We start from the raw sequence: 24,212 nt of genomic DNA, 5'->3' as shown, positions 1-24,212 counted from the left end.
AATGAAAATATTTGAACCGGAGCACCCCATAGCCGGAGATGCCCGGCGATGGCAGTTGCTGCCGCGCTTCCGTTGGTTTAACCTGTCTTCTATTATATGTCGATCTACTGCTTTAGCAGTAGAGACAGATAACTTTTACTTGGCTGCCAGAGCCGTGGTGTTGGCCATGGAGAAGCGGAATGGTGCTCCGGTTCGTGAAGCGTGCCGTGATTGCTAACGACCTGCACGACATCGTCCAAACGTTTACGTTTGTTTTACAAAGAGAGACTATTGAACATTAGTTTCATGTGAACTTAATTCGACGTGCGCTTTATCGCAACGGCAGAAAGATGTGTCTTTGCTGGGCCGTGGTCCTTCCGCCGCAAACCTAACCGTTATTAAATGGCTACCGAGGGTCTCAAAGCATGATATTTTAGGGGTTTTCCTAAAACATTATATTCCGATAAAATGCTCAGGACAGGGAAAACTCTGCTTGGGCAAAGGACTTTCACGCAGAAGCAGGTCTATCCTAGACGTGCACATGTCTTGGTGACAGCTGGATTGGGCTTTGGCAAAAAGGACAACGTAAAGGCGTGCCCATGCGGGTCAGGGCAAGACTACCAGGTACTTTTGCACCACGCCGTAAACAAACTCATGCTCCTCACATTTCCATGACGGTCCCAGTGCTATCAAACCATATATAGACACCACCCTGCGTTGTTCTGCTAATCGCGCAGTATGCGTCAGCATGCCCGATTCTGACCCTACCTGCAAACCCCTAATCCTTACCTGTGATACCTCATGCATCTCCCATCCCATCACGTTGGCAGTGGCGCTTACGGCCAGCCACCTGATCTTTAGTTTAGAATCATCGGGCTGATGCGATCGTTATCCTGGTGGCCCCTGCGACTAGAGGTGAAGCGTGCAGAGTGCGGGGGTAGGCAGTCGCCATGGCTGCACGCCCGTTGGGCTGTGCAGCCGCTGCCCCGCGACCACTCGGGTGAGCAGGGCGGAAGGCACAGCCCAGCTTAGCGCGGTACGATCTCACGATCTCATTGCATGGACTACCTGGCGCCCCAAGGGCCGAGTACACCGGCGCTCTGCCACCCTCCTGAGCTCTTTGGGCCCCCCGCAACTCCCCTGCAGCCTGCGCTCTCAGCACCACCCTCCAACAACACCTCCAGGCCACATTGGCGAGCGCCATGGGATCTGCGTTGATGGTCCCCCTCCGTTCCGTCTCCCCATGCCGCCGGTTGGTTCCCCAGGCTTGTTGCCAGCGCTACCACAAAAGCCTCACCGTGCAGGCGCCCACGGCCGAGGCATTGCTGCGGGCCCGCTTCTCCGCGTATGCAAAGGTACGGATAGCATTTGTCGCCCGCCCATGTCCCCGCCCCTAGGGATCAGCGCCCCGCACAGCACAGGGGTCCTCGCTCTGCATGCGCGTGTTGCGAACAGAGCGCCGCCTGATGAGGCTTCGGCCCCCTCTTCCACATGTACAGCGCACTCGGGTGCCTAGGTCTGTCAGCTCAGTCGGCAGTGCAGCACAGCACCCGGCTTGTATGAATGCATCCAGGCCACGGGAAGTCATCTTCGTACACCAGCAGCAGCTATACTCCAATCCAGACCCTGCTGCTCCTGTTGCTATTGCCGGTAATAACGTTGCTGGTACTAATACAGCTGCCATTCCTGCTGCTATTGCTGTTTTGCAACTTCACAGAGGGAGTGGAAGTATGTGGTGCGGACCACCCACCCCGCCAATCCCAACGTGAAGGGCACGGTGTCGGAGGATGGTAAGGTCCGGACGACTTTTGAGGAGGACGTCAAGGTATGGAAGGAGGAAGAAGAGCGGCGGGGGGGCGGGGAACCGCAGCGGGGTTCGAGGAGGAAGAGGAGAGGGGCCTTGATTGGGGCTTTTGGTTGCACAGCGCCGCTCCTACCTTATGCACTCATCTTTCATCTTTCATATCTCCTCTGAGTGTTCTGCCTGTCATCATTTTCAACAGGCCTGTTCTCTCTGTATATGAATATTATATCTCCCTATCTCCTTGCTCCATCCACCCAAATAGCTCCACCGCCGCGATTTCTCTTCACGCAGGTCTCCATGTACAACTGCGACTTCGTACGGCTGCAGGTGCTGGGCCAGGAGCTCGGTGCGAGTCCCAGGGAGGTGATCATCGACTTCCAGCTCGACATTCGCCAGAAATTGGTGCGTGGGTGCGCGCATGTGTGTGTGTGTGTGCGTGCGCGCGCGCGCCGACCGCATAACCTGTGGGCCCATCCCCTTCCCTCCTCCGGGGGCAAGCGGGGGAAACAGCAGAAAGAGAGAAAGGATTCTTGATTCAAATATCTGCCCAATCAACTACCAGCGTGGTAACGGGTGATGGGGGATTAGGGTTCAATTTCTACGGGGACAACGGGAGCCTGAAAGGTGACTATCACATATAAGGAAGGCAGCAGCCGCACAGATTATCCAGTTACGACACACAATAACAACACCGGGCGCATAGCGTTTGTTGAGCGTCTGGTAATCACTGTGCGAGCGCCAGGAGTTTCATATTGCGAACGTGGGATTATTGTTTTGCGTCGTTCGCCTTGGCCGTTGTGACAGTTGTAACAATCTTACTTGAAAGTAAAAAATCCCAGGCAAAGTTGCGTGTGATTATTATGATGTGCAAAATGCAGGAAGAGAGAAATGCCCCACGGCATTGGCTGGTATGAGCATGCGAATGTAGTAAGCTGCCGTCGAGCACACTCTCGCGGCGCCGTGATGCCGTACGCATCGGCGCGAAACCGTGGCGGTCTATCGTGACCGGAAAGAGGCCACAGAACCCCGAGGGGGCCTGTATCCCGCTGTACCCGGCCCCCCTCCATTTCCACAGGACGAGAAGGCACGCAAGCTGGAAAAGCCCCTTCCACGGACCATCCGGGAGAAAGCACTGTTCGTTCTGAGCGACGACGGCGCCTGGGAGTTTTTGCGCGCGGTGGACAGCAACTGGGATCGGGTTAAGCTCGAGTACCGCGGTGTGGAGGGGACGGCACAGCCGGTAGCGGCCTAGGAGGGAGTGCTGAGGCGCCGCCAGGCTCTAACCGTGTAGTGTAGTGGGAGAGGCTGGCGATTGTGAAGGTATCGTGAAGGTTTGGATGGTGCTGGAGTCTGGGCTCCTATCGAGTCCCATCGTTGCGGCCTGAAGGCCCTGGTGTGCCCCTGGTGTGCCGGAGTGTGGTTTGGTTTCCTGGGACAGAGGGCCGGGGCCATGGCAAGGAGGGCGAGGCGTAAGCCGCTGGGAAGTGAGGATTAGTGGATGGCGGCCCCAGCTGCTACATGGGGGCATAGCATAGGTACATGCTTGGGCACCGCCACGCAAAGGTGATATGTGCGTATATCTGCTCGCCAGTCCGTTGAATATTTCATGTGGTGGAGGAAACCCTTGCGGAAGCTCTTTGGATTGAGATCGGCAGTCACATTATTAAGAGCTTTTGATATTTGTTAGTGGGACAGTATTCCTTCTCCCTTGCAATTCTTCCCTTAATTTACAATGCATCTCCTATGACTACGCTCGGTTGGCACCCCGCCTATCCGGGTACCCAAACCGCCTTTCCTCTCCCGCCATCACTCTCCGCAACCCTCCCTAAACAACACGCTACTACTACCACACGTCGCCACGTACATCAGCACCGCCCATCACACCGTACATCGCACAATACAGCGCGGCGATGTGTACAGCGCCCGGACGGTCCCCTCTCACCACAAGCCTGCGTTTTCTTCCTTCTACCGCCGCGCTCGTCCTCGGTGCCTCCGCCTTTCCGACCCCATCACCTATGCGGATGGCCCCAACAAGGAGGAGAACAAGGGGACCAGAACAAGAGCCGCAACTGACACGGATAGTTGGAAGGCCCCCGCATCCATCCACCGATCCAGCTCACAGATTCCGCGGCGCTCCCAAGAGCGGTTATCTCCCTACCCCACCCTACCCCCCAATTGCAATTGCGGCTAACGTGGCCCAGGGAACCCCACCACCCCAACCCGGGCCTCCCTTGTCCGCCTCCTTCCCCCTCCCAAGCCGCGGGTTCTCGCATCCATCCACACGCCGGGGTCGGTATTCCAATTCGCAGTTCACACAGTGGCGTTGCAAGAGCAGCAATAGCACCCAGCCCAGGGCTAGCACAAGTACACAACCAGCCGCCATCAAGCCGCGATGGTAACCCAGCAAGGCAAGCCACCCCAAGCGGTCCGGAGCAAGCCAACCCACTCCTGCACAGGCGGGGCCCCGGCTCCGCAGACCTCCCGACGATCTGCTGCACCTTGCCCTGCCGGTTGTGTCCGCCTCCTCCCTACCCCCCACCCAACCCCCGACGGTGGACTTCCGAGCCCACCGCACCTGGGCCCGGTGCGTGTGTCCATGGCGTTGAGCCAGCCGGAACCCCTGGCGCTTAGAGCGCTCCTGTTTGCCTTCCCGCCCCCGATACTTCCCGGGCCCCTCCCCATTCACTGTCAAGTCTCTCAACATTCTTGAGCCTTCTCCCCCAACTGACAACCGTAGCCGTTTTCACCGTCGCGTTGAAAAAGTCTAAACCGCTAACTCAGCCAGCAATTGCGCCAGGAGGGGGGAAGAGGAAAGTCAGGGACGACTGCACGTTGGCAACACACATACATACACACGCACATACATCCCCGTAGCTTACTGGTGTTTCCCTCAGGCACGAGCACACAAAGATATATACGTACGAACTCACATACACATGCAGACGCGACACTGCCATGGCGCGCGTGTACGACGACACGCCGCTAGGGGCACCCTGAACATTTCCCGATGGGCTATAATTACCCTCACACATTCCATCACGTTTAAGTTGTATCGTATACCGTACTTGCAGTACATCGCCTAGTGGGAACGGAAGCAAGCAGTTAGGACTAGCTGCTACCCACTCCGGGAATGCCCCCGAATCCATACCACCCGCTTCATTCCCCCATCCAAGTTCAGCCCGCCGTAGGGGCTCCGGTTCTCTTCGTATTAACTTCACTCCTCAATAACAGCCCTACCAAGCACTGCATCCCCGCCCCTACCGCTCTAGCGCAACGCAACACAGCCCACAGTCTAGATGTTTATACAAACAGCAGCTCCTCGCATGCAGGGCAGAGCAGGCCTTCAGCGAGTCAGTCGCGCATCCCGCACTGTTTACACCCGGATTTACCGCGGACCCAGACTGGTCAGGAGAGACACAAGTTGTTTGCATACGCAGCGCGATTCCTCCCCCGTCAACAGCCCCCGTGTCTCGTCTGCTTAAGGGGTTGGGGGCAGCCCCCTGTCAGCCACCACCACGGGCATTCCTTTCGCACGTGCACAGCGCACGCGCCTCCTGCAACCCCCTATCGCCCGTCCCACCGCAATGCCACACGCCCCGTGACTCTCACCCTGCCCCGGGCAGTCGCTTCGTCGCCATTTTCATTGCCCACGACACCTCGCGACGACCCACCTGACGCCACCTCCGCTAATGGACCCCGCCACCACCAGCACACTACCATCAGCACCACGATCATATCCCCTCCCCCCGTCTCCCGCTATCTCCTGCACCCGCCCCTGACCATCTCGCTCAGATCACACACGGCGACTCCGGGGACAGTGCCCAGCCCACCCCGGCCAGCCACTCATACTGATTCACAGAACCCCTCCCAGTGCGCTGCGGCTGCTCGGAAACAACTCCCTGCCGAGTCTGAACCCATTCCCCGTCTGAACCCATTCTGCCTCGCATCCGCATCCCGCCGCATGAAGCCATGGCAACCCCTGATCGACCTTCAGCACCCTCGTCACCTCCTTTCGCGGCAACTAGACGCACAAATCCACTTCATTCTGGCGACCGCGGCGACCAACCTCTTCTCCACCCAATCCAAACATCCCACCCCGGCACAAACCCAACCAAGATGTCATATCACAACAGCGCTCTAGCAAAACCGCGCGGGCTTGCTGGTACATTACACTCTTGCAGTGCACATCGCAGCCGCGCAAAACGCTACCACTACGACCACCCATTCAGTCACCCTGAGAACCTCCTTCTCAACCCCGGGGTATGGGGCCGGCCCCGCCCTCCTGCAGCTCGGCTTCTGTCGCAACGGCTGTGTTACTGGCAGACTGAGCCGCTGCAGCGGCCACTGGACCCCGCAGCTAGCGCTACGGCTACACTAGGGCTAATACGGCTGCTGCAGATACGCGGGGGCCCACTGGGAACATGCGGCCCTTTGTGCGTGTGCGGCAACTACAACAGGCCTCCCCCCAACCATCAGGTGTCAGCAGGAAAGGAGAGGAGAGGCTCCGAAACCCGTAAAAAAGCACATGAAGGGGCACGGGGATGAGGAGGACGGGAATACTCCCTGGGGGAGGGCCCCAGGCTTGACGACATCTCCGACCCTCCAGTACCCGCCATGGCGTCTCCCTCCTCGGATGGTAGGCCGGCGCGTCAGGTCAATCAACACCTTACAAAGCTCGGAGGTGGCGATGGACCTGGTGGCATAGAACGGAAGGCCCCTGTTACCGCTCCGCGCACTCCAACTGCAAACGGCGCATCAACGAAGGGCACACAGCGAGGCTGCTGCTGGTGCTGGTGCTGCCATTGCTGTTACTGCCGCCGCCGCTGCCGCTGCTGCCACCACTGCCGCACGTTCACAGCATGTCCATTGGCACGGTGGTGCTGGAGGGGATCGGTGTGTCGCCGTTGGCCTGCGTCGGCCGCGCAGGGTACCAAAAACGGTCGTCGTCATCGCCGGCGGGAAAATGTGGATAAGATGCAACAAGAACACGGACTGCATGTGTCCCGATCAGCGCGGCTTAACAACGCCAGGTAACATATTGTTGCAGTGGGGCCTTGCCCCCGCCTTACACATACATCCTTGGCGATCCAGGGGGCTGCTGTGTGACGAATGAGTCCCTCTCCCCGCGGGGGACACCACCACCACCCCGGGCGGAAAGAGAGGGGCCCGGGACACTCTCCTCCCCCCCCTTTCCGAAGGGCCCCTTCCCCCCTCCACCCGGTGTCACGCTCCTTAGCCACCAACCCCTGGCATCGGCACCTAATGCCCCGGTGCTCGTGCAGCTCTGTAATACAGCCCAACCCAGCCCAGCCTCAGACCAGTCCGCTATAGTGACGGTTACGACAGACGAGCGAATGAGGGTAAAGACGCTGCGTCTAGCTGGGGGCTCGGCCTCGGCGGCTGGACTAGGGAAGGTCTGGCCCCGGGAGAAACCTACGATGGTCCCACCGTCCAGGGGAAATGAGAGAGAGAGAGAGAGAATTATGTGCGACCAAGCCTGGGAAGCAGCATCCGACGTCCGGAGCACCAACTGCTGGCGGGCGAGTCGAGGGAGGGGGGGCGGGGAGATACGCTGCGGGGGAGGCCCCGCGTGCGGCAGTGCGTACTTTACCTTAGCCGCCTTGGGGGGTCGCCCGGGTCCCCGTTTCAGATGCGATGCGGCCGAGGAGGAGGAGGAGGACGGTCCGGCGACGGCCTTGCTAGTGGGCAGCAGCTTCTTAGCGCTGGGCCCGGTACCCGGAGAGCCACCCGCGGCGGCAGCGGCGGTTGACGCGGCGGCGGCAGCCGCAGCCCCAGGACCGCCGCCGCCCGACGGCAACGGCCCGGCGGGCGCCGCCGCGCCGCTTACCGGCGTCCCCGTTGCGGTAGCAGCAGCACCTCCTGTTGCAGCCGCAGCCGTCGGCTGCGGCGCCGGCGGCGACACGGCACCCGCCGCCAGCGGGGGTTGGCCTGCTCCAATGCCAGCTACAGCGCCGGTGGGTAACGGTGAAGCTGCTGTCCCTGAGGTGTTGCCGGTGGACGGTGTCGGTTGGGAGCTTGGCGGGCCAGCAGGTGTTGCCTGGGCCGCGCCCCCCGCCGGCGCTCCCCCTTGCGCGCTGCTGCCGGGCCCCGCACCAGCGGCCGTCTGCGGGGGGCGGCCGTTGCAAGCGCGCGCGCGTGTGTGTGTGATGTGTGTGTACGCACTTTCAAAAAAGACGTATCAACCCGATGAAATGGGGTCAATAAGGCCATGTCACGAAAAACTGATAAGAACCGCGGCACAAAGCGATATGTTTCTCTGTTGGGCGCTACTCGCACACACGTTTCAACACATTGACCACTACACAATATTATGGTAAGAACAGAGGAAGAAAAACACTGCTGTTGAATGCGGGCTTCTTCTTCTTCGGCGCCCAAATTTGCAACGTTCAGGTCTTCCTTGGGCGGTGAATGTTGAGCATGTGTATCGTACGATACACACCCACTGCATGCAGTGCATGTGGCGTGGCGTGAGGTGGCAAGGCTTTAGCCGTGTCCGCTCTCCGAAGCACCCGCACGCGAAGCTTCCGACCGTAGACACGACCCAACGGCAGCAACGCAAAAACACAGCAGCAAAGGCCGCGCCTCTCTCACCTAGGGCGGGCCGCCCCCTCCCTCCCCGCAAAAGCATCCAAGGGCTGGCCCACCCACCCGCTACATCACCAGATCGCACGCACGCACTGAATCACACGGCACAACGTAAGACGCGTAACCTGCACCTCTCCTCCCCCTCATCACGACCCATTCATCTACGCGAAAGTTCCTCCACGCTGCCCTCAATCCCCTTCCGGTCTTTCCCAAGCCGTGGGGGCGGACCGGAGCATGGAGCGGGCATGCCTGCGCGTGTGAAGACAGCTCTGGTGCTGGATGCAGCTCACGGAGGGCCCCCCTTCTTCAGCGCGGACCTACCCCCTGTTTAGAGGCCGGCAATGTGGCCGCGGTGGCCGCGCCAGCTGCTGATGCGGCCGCCGAGCCGGACGGCGTTGCAGCCCCTGCCGCGGCCCCAGCTGGCGCTGGCGAGGCCGCCACCTTCGGCACCTTACGCGCCTGCCCTCCCAAGCTGCCCGGGGCAGCCGACGGTTGCAGTGGCGCAGAAACAGGTGGTGCAGCTCCACCGGCGGCTCCGCCGCCGCTACCACCGCCTCCGGAAGTGCCAGCCTGGCCCGACACCGCTGGTTGGGCTGGCGGCGGCGGCTGTGGTGCCGCCGCCGCCGCGGCCGGCGGCGGTGTCGTTCCCGCCGGCGGTGCCTGTGGCAGCGTGCCACCGGTCCCCCCTTGGGGCACGTGAGGCAGCGTGCCCGCAGGAGCACCCTGGCTAGGTACGGCAGGTGGAGGCGGCGGCGGCCTTTGCGTTAAGGCGGGTGCCGCCGCTGGGGCTGCAGCTGTGGTAGCGGCGGGTGCCGCTAGCGGCGGCGGCAGTGGAGCCGCCGCCGCAGCTGCGAGGGGTCCCGCTGCCGGCACGGCCGCCGCGGCTGCCGCCGCCGCTGCTGCCGCCGCGCCCGCAACACTAGCTGCGCCCACCATGCCTCCTGCTGCCTGCTGCTGAAGCGTCTGCTGCGTTTGCCGCAGCATGGCTGCGTTCAAGCGGTCAGCATTGAGCCGTCGTTCCCGCTGCGCGCGCAGAGCCGCCTTGTCAGCGATGCCTTCCGGCAGCAAGTCCAAGTCCAGCGTCGCGGCCCAGGGCACGCTGGGCAGCTGCGCGGATAGCAGCAGCGGGTGTCGCGCCGCCAGGCCCACAGGAATCGCCAGGTCTACGATCCCTGACGGCGGTTGATGTTGCGGGGAGTGCGGCCGCAGGGTCAGCGGGTCACATCGCGTCAAAAGGGTCCGACCACATCGAGACACCCGGGGACGGACACAGCGGAGATCCAGACCCGGCGGCAGCGCCAGGACAGGGGGCTTGCCGCCGCCGCCGCCGCCTCCGTTGGCGGCGGCGGCGGCCGCCGGCGAGCTCGGCGGCGGTGGCTGCGCTGCCACTGCACCCCCCGCGGATCCTGACCCTGCCTGTTGCTGCTGCTGCTGCTGTTGTTGTTGTTGTTGCCCAAGCAACTTGGCGAAGTCGGGCGTGAAGAGGATGAGCATTTCGTCGTCGGCCGGCAGCGGTGGCGGCGGCACGCGGGCTACTGCCTCCCCATTGACGCAGCCCTCCATCTCTTGTCGCCTCCGTTTGCGCAGCAGTGCCCGGCGCAGGGGGGAGTCATAGCTGGTGACTGCGTTGCACCCTCCCAGCGAGCTCGCCGAGTCCAGGTAGGCCCGCAGTCTGGTTGATAGGGGGGCCGGTGCGGGGGACAAAAGAGGGGATGAACCGAGGGTGATGCAAGACGCAAAGAGTCCAGTACTGCACAAACACCACCTCACAGCTTCGCCAGCTCCGGCGTTTCCCCCATCGCGGCGCGAAGATCACTAAAACCACCTCACAGCATCAAGGCTCAACTTTCTTTGGTTTCTGTAATACCTCTGTACTTAGGTTCTCCTCCAGTGCCTTTTCCGTACTTAGGGTCCCCCCCACCTGCTTTCCCCTTGCTGGCTCCGCGCCATGGTCTCCTGCAGCTGCGCCGCCCCCTCCGCCTCGATGGCCTCCAACTGGTGCCGCGGCTGGTGGTGGCGAGCGACCTGGTAGCGCTGCATGTCCACCTCCAGCCGCTGCGCGGGGGCAGAGGGGGAGAGGATCGTCGTAAGGAAAGGAAACAAGAGCGGGGGATGCGGGACAGAAGCGCGCGCGCGGGCGGGCGTGTGTGTGTGAAATCTGCAGAGAAATACATGACGGAAGAGGTACACATGGGTAATGAAAAAAGCTGACAATTTAGCAAATGGACGTAATACGTGCATCTCTGTATGTAACTGTAACTGTAACTGCATCTCCAACCGCCAACCCCCCCCCTCGTGCCTCCGAAACCAAACCGGCTTCCCCACGCGCCTGGGCACCCCCCCTTCCCCCTCACGTGTATATCACGCTTGCGCGCTTCCCGGAATGTGAGCAGCTCCGTCATCTCCAGAGACTGCGGGGCGACGTGGGCAGTAATGACGTCATGATGAAGATGATGGGGCGGGGGTTGGGGAAATAAATACACACACGTAACGACGATGTGGAAACCAGTCAAAATGTTTTCATAAACAGGGACGAGTGGAACCCCCTCATCGCGGGGCCATGCGGGCCAGTACCGTTGTACCGGCGTCAAGAAGTCAGCTCGGACCGCCAACCGCGGTGGGGGGCTGGGAGGGGGCGGGTGAGGGTAAGAACGAGACGAGAGAGAGACATCATTGGCTGCTGCTGCTGCTGCTGCTGCGCAATGCGGAAGCGCCGTGATGGGCTCAGCAGGAGGGTATCACACCAGTACAGAAATCCGCGAGGCGCCCGCGACAAGCCCGCGCACTTCACCCCGCCCGATTCCCGCCTCCCCCCTCCCCCAACCCCACTACTCAAAAAAGGTGGTGCGCCGTTCCGACACGGGAGATGCGCCTTTGGACTTCACCAGATCGCCCTTGAGCTTTGGCCCCCTAGACCCGACCCGCAGGGCCCTCGTCCTTCTCCCCCATCGCTCTCTCACGGGAAACAACTCCAGGGGGGTGGGGCGGGGCGTCGCTACGGTACGGCATTCCACGGATGTGCCCCCACACCCCAACTCCAACCCCCTCGTATGTCAACTCCACCACTCCCTCACCCTTCCAGCACGTCTGCCCCGGGCCCTAAATCGCAGCGCTGAGCTCCAGGTCCCCCCCCCCCCACACACCCACACACCTTGAGCATGCTTTCGCGTATCTGGCGCATCTTGTCCAGACAGTCCTGAGTGTTTTCTCGTCGCCGGCGGGTTTGAGGCCGGTTGACTCGTTCGCGAGGCCTGGGGGCAGTCGGGAGGAGGGAAGAAGAGAGGAGGGAAGGGGGAGTTGTACACAGAATGCAGTCGGAGAGAAGGGGGTAAGGTGGAAGAGGATAGTGGTGCTTGGTAGAGGTGCTTGGTGGGAGCTCCTTATGCAAGAATGGCTCGTAGGAATTCGCAAAGGCAAAGGGTTGCAAGGCAAGGGCGCTTGTGAAAGAGGCGGCCGCGGAAGTCAAAGCAAAAACGGCAAAGGCAGCCCCTCTTTTCCCGACCTCTGCCCACCTCCCCCATCCCGAACCAAGGGCTCTGGCCTCCCTCTGTCCACACTCACCACACTCCCCCGCCCTCCCCCCCCGATACCTGAACACGTTGTACGGATTCGTGTCGCTGGGGTTGGTCGGCGCCTGTCGGGACGGGCACGTAACAGCAGCAGCAGCAGCGGATGCAAGGGCGGCAACAGGAGCAGCGAATCAACCGAATGAAACCGAACCCAACAGAACTAACCGCGTAAACAGGCCAGGCTCTGCTGGGCCTTATGTGGGCCTCAGCTGGACCTGTCGGCCAGTACTGCTCACTCACCCACCTGTAACCGCCGCATGATGGGCCTGTTCAAGCGCTCGCGTTTGCCTCGCCAGTAGTCATACACGGCATGCAGGATGGGGTCTCGCGCGCAGGCGTACTTCCGCATCACCGACAGCGCCTCATCCCGGCTCATGTTGCTGGTGGCGGCCACCGCAGCGGGCAACATGCGCCAATCCTGCGCACCGGAGCCTGCAGGAGTGGGGCAGGGCAGACGGAGGTTACATGCAAGCATCAAAAGAGGCGCTTGGGCGACGGCGGTTCAGAGTAGGAGGCGGGTGCTAGCGGAAGAGTCACAGCGGTGGTGGACTAGGCTGCTGCTGGACGGCTAGTGGACGGCTAGTGGTCGCGAACGTGGTAGATCCAGGGAGGGAGGGAAGGAAGGAAGCTCCGCCATGGACAAGGGACCCATACTGACCTCTGCTGCCGTCCCCACCCCCATCGCCATCGCGACCGTGGGCCCTGACCCCCACCCCCCACCCCCCTACCCTTGGACACTGACAGCAGTCCACTTCCCACTTTCTCGCATATGATTAACCCCTACCTTGCCGGACCCATCTCCACCCTCCCTTGGAGCAGGAGCAGGTGGCACAGCAGCACATCCGCCTCCCCCTCCAAAAACACCCCCCACACACCCCCTTGGTTAGTTAGCAACCAAAGACAGGCCTCCCAAAAGCCTCCATGTTCGCTCCTAACCCCTAACCCTTGAACATCCGTCTCCACAATAATCCCCGGGAGCCCGATCACGGCCACCATTGGCCGCCATCCCTCGTGCATTTCTGTACCGCCGTAACACTCGGGGTTCCCGGCGGCGGCGGCGGCATGTGCACACATGCGCTTCCATGTCCATCCGCCCCCCTTCCCCCCCCCATGAATGCACTGCGGCCTGCGTCTTTGGTATCTGCCCCATTCGCCAGTGGTTCGTCTTATTTCCCCCCCCCTCGGTGTCCCCTTCGGCCCCCGCGAGGACCATGGTCCCCGCGCCGCCGCCTCCACGACCACCCCACCCGGCCTGCCCTCACCCACCCGCTTCACTCATGACCCTCTGATTGGCCTCGGCGTTCGCCGTCTCCAGCCGCCACAGCATGTGTTCGAACTTCTCCTCGGACAGCCGATTGGCGGCCCCCGCATTGAATGCCTCCAGCCAGTCTTCGTCCTCGTTATCGAGGTCGTACTCGCAATAGTCCTCCCGCGCCCAGCCCACGCCACCTGTGCCGGTGCGGTGCGGTATGGTATGGTATGATGCGGGGGGTTCTCAGTGTGCGAGTGAGTAGTAGGGGTATGAGCGTATAAGTATGCGCGTAGTGTGTGTGAGGGTGTCTGTCTATTTTGTACGGCACCGGACATGCGCTGCGCTGCTGTGCACGACAAACAGAAAAAACACGAGCAGTGTGGGAGTGCTGATGCAGGAGGACCAAAGCCAAACGCAGGGTTTCGGTCATTGGGTGACTGACAAACCGATGGGGCATCAGCCCCGAGTAGGGATAGGGGAGTGATAGGGATAGAGATGGGGTGAGGGTGTGAATGGGATGGGATGGACTCGGGTAGTGGTGGCGGCATCTTGGCTGGGGGATTTGCGCGCGAGTTTGTGAGCGAGAGGAAGTCCTCGAGGGCGGTAGGAGGTTGCGGCGAACAGGGTATGAAGAAGGTGTGGTGGGAAGGGATGTTGGTGGTGGGAAGGGGTGTTGGCGTTTGCATCGCGCGACGGCCTTACGAGGAGGATGAGTGTGGGGCGGGGGTATTCTGCGCACGCGGTGTGCGACCGGGTTGCATAACGCAGCTGGGAAGCCACTCACCTTTGCCACGGATGTAGGTTTCAGGTATTCGGAAAAGGGGTAAGTACTCGCGGGTGTACCCGGGCACTATGCGGACCTCCGGCACGGGAATCTCCTTGACCTCTTTCTTCTTCTTCTGTGAGCCCGCCGGGGGCTGTGGGCAGGAAACAAGAGCATGGCATTCAAATTCTCGACATTAGTTCCCGGCAAGCGGGCGGGGAGGCTTTGGGGGGAAGGTTTAGATGTGCCCGGTGCGACACATGTGCGTGGGTCAACTACCCGCCGACATGATGGCGCGAAGTGAGTCAACCAGCTGTCTTTCTTGAAACGAAGCACCGCTGTTTTAGGCATAAAATACTAGTAGAATTGGTGTATGCAGTCGTGCTTATTTCATTGCGAGGTTTGCGTCAACAGGTCCAAGCGGCTATCGATCTGGTTGAAGCCTTGACTGACCTGCTCAAAAGCCGCCGCGGGGGCCTGAGTCTGAGCTGCATCAAGGTCATCTGTTTTGTCTAGCTCAGCAACGTCCCGGACGATGTTAAGCTGACGCAATATGTCAACGGGTCTTGGTCTGATAGAAGTCCTCGTTGCCATTTTCCCTGAAAAGCTGGTGCGCCATGCGCTGGCCAATCGAGGTTCCTAGACGACCTAGCTGGTTCTCTGGGAATCCAGGCAGGAAGGGCACAGAAAGAAAATCGGTACGGGACGGCCAGCAAAGTCTTGCTGTACGCACCTGTTCTCGCTCGAAGCACCCTAAATGAGCCCCATTTATTTATCTTTATATGACTGTGCCATGTGTGAACAAGAATGCTGCGCTTTCGAGTGTTTTGCTTTTTGATGGATGCCAAAAAGCGTTTTGCCGTTGCATACAAGCATGAGAGATCTTAATGGTGTTACAGATGACCTTGGAGCAGCCACACCGTCGCGAAGCGCACCTAAACCAAGGCTCCACCCCCGCAGACCCCGGGGTCTGTCCACTCCACCTTACACACATGATGCCAATTCAGGCCACAGCAAAAGCAGCATTAAAAGCTTCTAGTTAAAGCCAAGGCCATATTGTCGCCATGAGGCGCTAGCGCCGGGGTGCGTAAATCCCCGAAAGAATCAAACCCACAACACGATGCGTTTCCTTCCCTCGTCCTGTGTTGTTACATCAGCTTCCCACATCCCCATTCGTACACCTGCCCCTCGCACTCCACAAGGCACATCACAGCCTAGCCAAGAAAACCATTTAGCCTTCTCTGCGCCGGAGTAGAGCTTGGCGGTAGAGACTAAAGACAGGTCGCAACAACAACAGCGTGTGCACAGTGTGAAATCGGACCGCTTTTCGCTTCTCCCACCCCAACCCCTCAACCCTACACCCTTCTGCGCCGCCTCAACGCCCTGGTTTTCCACCCTTTCGAAAACACATACCGACCACCAGGATAGCACCGACCGAGGAGGCGCAAAAATGCCTTCGAGGACACCGCCGTGCAGGGCCAAGGACCATACAGAAGCCCCCCTCCCCTTCGTCCGTCCCTCGCACATCGTGCCATAGCCCCCAAAACCCACCCACTACCCACCCGACCCCGAAATCAACTCCCACAGCCCCTCGCCTCCGTCAACATCCAGCATTAAAAGCGCTCGCTTGGGCCTTCCGTACACACATGCGCACCCACGACGCCATGTATCCCCCCCATTCCCTCCATTTCTCACCATGGCCTCATACCCTTTTCCCCCGCCTCCCCCCCTGCCCGATCCTTTCCCGCTCCACATAGTCCATGACAAGAAGCCTCACTGAAATCCATTTATTCTCAACGAAAGCACAGTTCCATGCATCCAGACAATATTCCCCCGTTTCCGTACCATGCTCGTACACCACTTTCAACAACCCTCACTGCACAAACCCCCACATCCCCTCCGACTTCCCCCACCCCTCCCGAACACACCCTCCGGCCATCATCATCATCATCACCACCACCACCACCACCACCGCCACCACCACCGCCGTCGCTACTAGTACTCCCCCGCCCGGCGCTTCCAGTCCGCAATCGTCAACACGCTCTTGCCAGCCAAATCCTGCGCATGCGCTGCCAGCGCCGCGGCCCGCCACCGAGGGGGGAGCACCCGCAGCTGCAGACTAGGGACAACTGCCGCCGTCCGCAGCAAGGTCAAATCCACATCCAAGTCCAAATGTCGAATCAGGTCAGCCGGGTCCATCCGTTGTTGGGCGCGAGTCAGCTTGTCGGGCAGGGAGGCCTGCGCGCGTGCAGCCGCTGCAGCGCCCGCAGACGGCCTGTCACCTCCGCCGCTACTGCCGTCGCGGCCTCGAGCGCCCTTGGTGTTCCAGTAGATGTTGAGGGTGGTGGCACGGCGGGAGAAGACGTCGGCACCGCCGCTGCCGTCGTTGCCGCCTGGGGTATGTATGTGTGGCAGTTGGCCGCGGGGGCAGTTGGTTGCCAGTTGGACATAACAAACACGCCTCCCTGCTCCCCCACTGCGCGCCGCCGACACCCCACCACCCCAAACACCCCCCTATGCACCTTTCCCGCTTCCCCACCCCTTCACCCCACCCCTTCATTCCCCCCTAAAACACCTTTACGTTTTCCAAACCCCCCATTCCCCACCCCGCCCACCGTGCTCCTCTGCTGCGCTTGTCTTGTACGCCACTGTCAGGTTGTGTTGCTTGTTCCGCTTGTTGAGGTCCATCATGCCAAACGCCCGCTTGTTGTTGTTCTGGTTGAGCAGGTGCGACTCCAGGGAGGACAGCTGCTCCTCCAAACTGCGTGTCAAAAGTAGAGAGCGAGCGGAGAGAGGGAGAAGAAAGTGGAGCTTCAGGAGGTAAGGGAGCGGGGAAGTGAGTCCAAGGCGGGAATTGTTTCTCATTATACGTAACACGAGAGCAAGATGGCTGGGTAGGGGGTGGTCGAGCCGTTGTTGGGTGCCTCCGTTTATGGCGGGTACAAGGAACCGAGTCCACTATATGAAAACAAGCTCACACACAACATATATATACCCCCGCCCCCATTCCGTCGCGGGGCCCTCCCCCTCCGACACTCACACAGCCACCTCGTCCATGTTACCCGCAGCAGCCGCAAGCTCCATGCGGCGTTTCAACATGGCTTTCTCAGCCGCAGGGTTGACGGGGGCAGCTCGGGAGGCCCTCTTGCGCTCCAGCTCCAACTTCAGGTCGGCGGAAGTCCAACGGTAACTGAAAAACGGTCGAGTGGGACGGGCAGTTGCACGCACGGTGGGGGCGGGGGAGGGAAACTGATGATCTCAAAACGCGGCGAAAGGGAAGGAAAGGACGGAAACCCAACGAAAATGGAAAAAACCGAAGCAGATCTTCCCCCCAGTACAGGGCTCAGAAGGAGGGGGAGGAGGAGGAGCGTGAGGAGACCTCGGGTGAAGTGATACACATGCAGGGTCAAGGAACTTTATCTGCCGACGTCCAGAGCCACCTTGGGACTTATATACGTAACAGCATGAGGACTCCAGGGGGGGTTTCCAAGCAACATCGTCAGGATTGAACAGGAGGAGGTGGGTAGTGAGATCTCGAGTTTCATGACTTCCCCTCTTGACTTGTCACTTCACCCCTCCCCCCCTTCCTCCTCCTCCTCCTCCTCCCCTCCTCCTCCTGCTGCCCCTCGGGGTCCTCCAACTTACTTGGTCGCTGCCTCCACCTTCCTTGCCGCCGCGGCCGCCTCCTCCCGGGTGATGGGCGCTCTGCTGGCCCGACCACAGTGCCGCTTGTACCGCTCGTACTCGGCCTCGTCAAACTGGAGGGAAAGAGCACAAAATATACAGCAATATACAGCAACAGAAGTAGCAGCAGCAACCAGCAACAAGTAAGAACGCGGAGCATCAGAAAAGAAGCCCCATTAATTAATTAATATGTTGCCGCGTTGTAAAGGACGCGATCGTGTGTGTCTGTGTGTCTGTGTCTGGTGGACTGCAGAAAAAGAAACGACAAAACGCTCATGCGTCCAAGATATATGTATCATGTACGTACGTACGTACGTATACATGAATCACAGAGACACGCGCATGCACACACACACACACACACACACACACAGAGACACGCGCATGCACACGCGTCCTCCTGCTCACCGGCTTGCTGGACACATTCGCCATGGCCATGACTCGGGTGATCCCCAGGCCGTCCCTCAGTGCCAGGTGCTTGTGGGTGATCTCGCCCCGGGACCCGAATGAGTAGCCACGACCCGACTCCCGAATATCAGTGATCTGGCAGTTGGCAGTTGGTGGTTGGTAAGCGATAAGCATGGCGTTGCGGTGGCGGCGAGAGGGGAAATTGCGTTGACCCCCAGCAGGACCAGGCCCCCTCTCTTATGGTTACGGTTGCGGAGGGCCTTATGAACCCGGTACTTCGGTTGTGCAGGGCGGGGAGGGGCCCTCCTGTCCTGTGCTGTTTGTGCACATAGCCATTCAGTGGCTGAACAGCCGAGCAGCTTCCGTGGCCTCTACCTTGCACCTACCGCACATCGCACGTACGAGGTACGACGGCGCCGAGGCACGCAACACTAAGTGACTGCATTGCGCTGTGCGCACCCACCCCTTTCCTTGTTTTACGTGATGTTGGGGCCCCAGTTTCCCCAGCCCTAAGTGGGAATACATACGCCTTGTGCAGTTGGTTAGTTACTGCCATAGTCACACGGTTTTTAAATATAGCACTGTGAAAAAGACAGTCGTACATACGGCAATTTACGAAGCACGTGCGCGCGTGTGTGCCCGCACTGCAGGACAGCGGGGTTCCCGGGGGGACACCCACCCACCTCCATAATCATGTAGCCCGGGTGTGTATTGCCAGACGCGTCCCGCATCCCTGGGCCGTACGCCATCCGTACGACACAACCGCTGAGCGCGTCCCGCTCGAAAAAGGGCTGTGTGAACCACTCCTCCAGCTGGATGCGAGTTACCTGACACGTCAGCAGCTCCTCCAGGGTGGCCTCCTCGGGGGCCTTACCTCGTCAATAAGGACAGCCAACCAGGCGGGAAGGGGGGGAGAGAGCGGGGAGTAATCTACAAGAAACAACGGAAAGAAGGTGGAATTTAAGGAAGGGGAAAACGAAGCATGGGGGGAAGAGGAAGAGACGGGATGTGGGGGAAGGTTAGACCTGGGGTTTTTGTCGGGGGATGTGGGGAAAGGGATTTGGGGGGGAGGGATGGGGAAAAGGGAGGGGAGGGTAGGATGAACCATTGACAAATGAAGCAGAGAGACGGGGGGAAGGGGGAAAGGGAGGGTTTCGGATGGAGAAAGAGGAGCTTGCGCAGGGCGAGTAGGGGAGAGGGAGACGGCAGTGTCGTAGAAAAGGGCGTGGCAAATCCTGGGCTTTAGGAACTAAAACCCTAAAACCCTAGGCAGGATCGTGAGATTCTCCTCCATGCCTCCTGCCGCATGGAGAGGGAGAGAGGTGCAATGAGCCGATGATGGCCACGATATGCCCTTTCCCCCCGTCTTGCTCCTCAATGTCCGACCCCCAACTCTCGTCGCCTAGGAGGACATGACTTGCGCGCCACCAAAGTCGTCTTCGCTGGATCCAGATCCACGTAACTGTCACCAACTGCTCTCCCAACCGCCGCAACCAGCCAACACCCTTGGAAAATGAAGGTGTCCATTATGTATGTCAGCCCGACCTGCCTCGACCCCCCCCCTTCCCATTCTTACCTCCTCGTCATCGGAAAGGTGTCGCTCTCGCTCCCTCAGACGCTCTCGTTCTCGTTCCTTACTCCTCGCCGCCGCCGCCGCCGCGGCCTGCCGTCGACCATCCTCAGCAGGCTCACTACCCCATGTGCTGCCGCCGCCGACGGCGGGGACGCCGGCGGCGGCGCCAGCGCCGACAGCGGCGGCTCCGCCGCCGCCACCAAAACCCCCCGCACCGTCCATACCGCCGCCCCACCCCGCGGCCTGCGCAATCACCGTACGGCAATTCCCCGACACGATCAGGTACAGATGACAAAACACACTGACTACGATCAGCTTCGGCAACAACCCCATCTGAATTCCCCAACACGCCGTACGAAACACCCCAAACCAACCCCCAACCACCCGCCTTCAACCTTACAACTCCCCTCCTTGCATCCCCTCCCGAAAACATTACTACCGACTATAAACATCGACAGCAATCAAACATTCAACCGGTTAACAAACATTTACAACACGTCCCGGGGTTTCTGCCCTGGCCAGGATGCCCTTGCCATACTAACCTCCGTTTCATCTCCGCCCCAGCTCGATACCAGTCCCTGCTCGTGCTCCTCTCCTCCCCCCACCAGCAGCCTCCCTGCCTGCCCCTCCTCCTCGTCCGAGCTAGCGCCGGAGGATATGCTCCGACGAAACTGGGTAAAAGGAGGTAATTGAAAAATGGGCCCAGGGAGAAGGGGACTGAGCGTGCAGGGTGCAATAGTCAAGAGCAAGAGAGAAAGGAGGGGGAGTAGGAAACACCAAATTATTACGGCACCGATCCAAATGGAACTGAAAGGCGTCGCGTGAAAAAGACGGCTGTGGGGATTCACGGGCGGGGATGACGGATGTGTAGGACACGTGACGGTGGTTGAGGTGGGGTTGCTCCGTCTGTTGTCCTCTCTTGGACTGTGGGAATAATCGTCCGTGAGCAATCGCAATCCTCCCTCGTTTTCACAGTTCCAATCCCTGTATTTCCAGTGTCATTTTCCCCCTCCGCGCTCACCTCCTCCTCGTCTCCGGAAGATCCGGCGCCGCCCTCCGAATCCCTGTCGCTCCAGTCACGAGCACCCCGCAAGGCCCCGGCGCTTCTAGCCGATTTGCTGCGCGGAGTACCCTTCCCCCGGGTCCCATCCTGCTTGTCATGCTTCCGGCGGCCTTTGTCGGCCTGGGGGTTGAACAACACAACATGCTGGATTTGAATGGTTGAGTCGTAAGTTTGAGTTGCTGAGTTAGGCTTGGAAACGGAAGGCCAGAGGAATGGAGAGAACCGAACCCTCAAAGTTGACGTAGTCGCACCTTTTCTGTCGCCACGCGTTGCTGCTGCAGCAATTGTCGCCTCTGACGCTCCTTATCGCGCATCTCAGCACGCTCTGCCAGAATCATTTCGCGCTCCAGCTCAGTCATGCCCATGAGCTTACGACGATCCTCCTCGTTTTCATAAAGCCCCTCCTCGTCGTCGAAGTCACCATCATCATCGCCATCATCTTCGTCACTCTGAGGCTTCTTGCCCCGTTTGCTGCTGCTTCCTTTACTCGCTTTCTTTCGCCTGGGCGCCTCCTCCGAATCAGCATCACTATCGATGGCTCCATCTTCATCACTATCGGAGGCTTTCCTATTGCGCTTTGTCGATGAAGCCTTATTGCTTCCAGCACCGAGTGAGAAGAGAGCGTCGTCGAGGTCATCCGCCATGGCACAAGAAACAAGTCGATAGTTTGTAAGGCAAAATTCATGATGGTTCTGGTGAGAGTAGCTTATGGCTTAAGCAACTGTTCGACCGTACAACTACCGTCCCAGCGGTAAAGGACGAGTAATCCTGCAACAATATTCTGCTTCTGTAACCATTCGCATTCTGCTAAATCCGCTGTCCGCTGTAACAAATCGCATTCTGCTTCGCTTATCTTGCTTCGCTGGTCGCTTTCTGATCGCGCATTATGGTCGCATCTGCATAAAACAACGCAAAATGCTTAAAATGACAAAAACTTCATTAGCGCCCCGGCATTCCGCCTCGCGCTGCTAAAACGCGTCACGGAATCCGGTGTCGGAACTGCCATTTCAATCTAGTTGAATAAGTTGCCGTTACAATTACCTTCACAATAGGAATTCTTAGGTCCTTCTTCGGTGCCTCGCGGAACCCAACCACGTGACCTGACGCTACTTGGATCGCACCATGCGGCTACTAGGACACCGCGTAGAACAGCGCGGGTGGTGACACGTCAGCGCCGCGGCTACTAGGATAGTGGACACAGCGCGCCTGGCTACTGCACTAGTAGAACACCGCGGGTGGTGACACGTCAGCGCCGCGGCTACTAGGACAGTGGACACAGCGCGCCTGGCTACTGCACTAGTAGAACACCGCGGGTGGTGACACGTCAGCGCCGCGGCTACTAGGACAGTGGACACAGCGCGCCTGGCTACTGCACTAGTAGAACAGCGCGGGTGGTGACACGTCAGCGCCGCGGCTACTAGGACAGTGGACACAGCGCGCCTGGCTACTGCACTAGTAGAACACCGCGGGTGGTGACACGTCAGCGCCGCGGCTACTAGGACAGTGGACACAGCGCGCCTGGCTACTGCACTAGTAGAACACCGCGGGTGGTGACACGTCAGCGCCGCGGCTACTAGGACAGTGGACACAGCGCGCCTGGCTACTGCACTAGTAGAACACCGCGGGTGGTGACACGTCAGCGCCGCGGCTACTAGGACAGTGGACACAGCGCGCCTGGCTACTGCACTAGTAGAACACCGCGGGTGGTGACACGTCAGCGCCGCGGCTACTAGGACAGTGGACACAGCGCGCCTGGCTACTGCACTAGTAGAACACCGCGGGTGGTGACACGTCAGCGCCGCGGCTACTAGGACAGTGGACACAGCGCGCCTGGCTACTGCACTAGTAGAACACCGCGGGTGGTGACACGTCAGCGCCGCGGCTACTAGGACAGTGGACACAGCGCGCCTGGCTACTGCACTAGTAGAACACCGCGGGTGGTGACACGTCAGCGCCGCGGCTACTAGGACAGTGGACACAGCGCGCCTGGCTACTGCACTAGTAGAACACCGCGGGTGGTGACACGTCAGCGCCGCGGCTACTAGGACAGTGGACACAGCGCGCCTGGCTACTGCACTAGTAGAACACCGCGGGTGGTGACACGTCAGCGCCGCGGCTACTAGGACAGTGGACACAGCGCGCCTGGCTACTGCACTAGTAGAACACCGCGGGTGGTGACACGTCAGCGCCGCGGCTACTAGGACAGTGGACACAGCGCGCCTGGCTACTGCACTAGTAGAACACCGCGGGTGGTGACACGTCAGCGCCGCGGCTACTAGGACAGTGGACACAGCGCGCCTGGCTACTGCACTAGTAGAACACCGCGGGTGGTGACACGTCAGCGCCGCGGCTACTAGGATAGTGGACACAGCGCGCCTGGCTACTGCACTAGTAGAACACCGCGGGTGGTGACACGTCAGCACCACGGCTACTAGGACAGTGGACACAGCGCGCCTGGCTACTGCACTAGTAGAACACCGCGGGTGGTGACACGTCAGCGCCGCGGCTACTAGGACAGTGGACACAACGCGCCTGGCTACTGCACTAGTAGAACAGCGCGGGTGGTGATGCGTCAGCGCCGCGGCTACTAGGACAGTGCCACGGCTACTAGGACAGTGGACACAGCGCGCCTTGCTACTGCACTAGTAGAACAGCGCGGGTGGTGACACGTCAGCGCCGCGGCTACTAGGACAGTGGACACAGCGCGCCTGGCTACTGCACTAGTAGAACACCGCGGGTGGTGACACGTCAGCGCCGCGGCTACTAGGGACAGTGGATACAGCGCGCCTGGCTACTGCACTAGTAGAACACCGCGGGTGGTGACACGTCAGCGCCGCGGCTACTAGGACAGTGCCACGGCTACTAGGACAGTGGACACAGCGCGCCTGGCTACTGCACTAGTAGAACAGCGCGGGTGGTGACACGTCAGTGCCGCGGCTACTAGGACAGTGGACACAGTGCGCCTGGCTACTGCACTAGTAGAACAGCGCGGGTGGTGACACGTCAGCGCCGCGGCTACTAGGAGAGTGGACACAGCGCGCCTGGCTACTGCACTAGTAGAACACCGCGGGTGGTGACACGTCAGCACCGCGGCTACTAGGACAGTGGACACAGCGCGCCTGGCTACTGCACTAGTAGAACAGCGCGGGTGGTGACACGTCAGCGCCGCGGCTACTAGGACAGTGGACACAGCGCGCCTGGCTACTGCACTAGTAGAACAGTGCGGGTGGTGACACGTCAGCGCCGCGGCTACTAGGATAGTGGACACAGCGCGCCTGGCTACTGCACTAGTAGAACACCGCGGGTGGTGACACGTCAGCACCACGGCTACTAGGACAGTGGACACAGCGCGCCTGGCTACTGCACTAGTAGAACACCGCGGGTGGTGACACGTCAGCGCCGCGGCTACTAGGACAGTGGACACAGCGCGCCTGGCTACTGCACTAGTAGAACAGCGCGGGTGGTGACACGTCAGCGCCGCGGCTACTAGGACAGTGCCACGGCTACTACG

General features: G+C 60.2%; 3 protein-coding genes across 3 annotated transcripts; 1 reads left to right on the top strand and 2 right to left on the bottom strand.

Annotated features, from left to right (window-relative positions):
• Positions 1-322: 322 nt before the first annotated feature.
• On the top strand, positions 323-5,458 carry VOLCADRAFT_107562 (uncharacterized protein; the record flags this gene model as incomplete). The annotated part of the gene is made up of 7 exons (XM_002957179.1): positions 323-603; positions 1,245-1,334; positions 1,697-1,804; positions 2,075-2,185; positions 2,859-3,023; positions 4,240-4,367; positions 5,407-5,458. The coding sequence occupies exons 1-7, from the start codon at positions 448-450 to the stop codon at positions 5,456-5,458; spliced, it is 810 nt and encodes a 269-aa protein (XP_002957225.1). The 5' UTR covers positions 323-447.
• A 1,177-nt stretch (positions 5,459-6,635) lies between these two features.
• VOLCADRAFT_119608 (uncharacterized protein) lies at positions 6,636-14,567 on the bottom strand (the record flags this gene model as incomplete). The annotated part of the gene is made up of 11 exons (XM_002957130.1): positions 6,636-6,692; positions 7,395-7,907; positions 8,711-10,061; positions 10,311-10,444; positions 10,744-10,800; positions 11,541-11,640; positions 11,980-12,023; positions 12,203-12,390; positions 13,225-13,407; positions 13,995-14,127; positions 14,427-14,567. The coding sequence occupies 11 exons, from the start codon at positions 14,565-14,567 to the stop codon at positions 6,636-6,638; spliced, it is 2,901 nt and encodes a 966-aa protein (XP_002957176.1).
• Positions 14,568-15,968: 1,401 nt separating this feature from the next.
• VOLCADRAFT_98246 (uncharacterized protein) lies at positions 15,969-21,345 on the bottom strand (the record flags this gene model as incomplete). Its single annotated transcript, XM_002957129.1, has 9 exons — positions 15,969-16,366; positions 16,589-16,734; positions 17,014-17,163; positions 17,619-17,731; positions 18,081-18,200; positions 18,749-18,934; positions 19,642-19,881; positions 20,660-20,821; positions 20,953-21,345. 9 exons carry the CDS (start codon positions 21,343-21,345, stop codon positions 15,969-15,971), a joined length of 1,908 nt encoding a protein of 635 aa, XP_002957175.1.
• Between the last annotated feature and the right edge of the window lie 2,867 nt (positions 21,346-24,212).

Source organism: Volvox carteri, assembly GCF_000143455.1.
Source record: "Volvox carteri f. nagariensis unplaced genomic scaffold VOLCAscaffold_70, whole genome shotgun sequence".
Lineage (NCBI taxonomy): Eukaryota > Viridiplantae > Chlorophyta > Chlorophyceae > Chlamydomonadales > Volvocaceae > Volvox > Volvox carteri.
The sequence above is the reverse complement of the archived record's forward strand: the minus strand, read 5'-3'. Positions and strand labels throughout refer to the sequence as shown.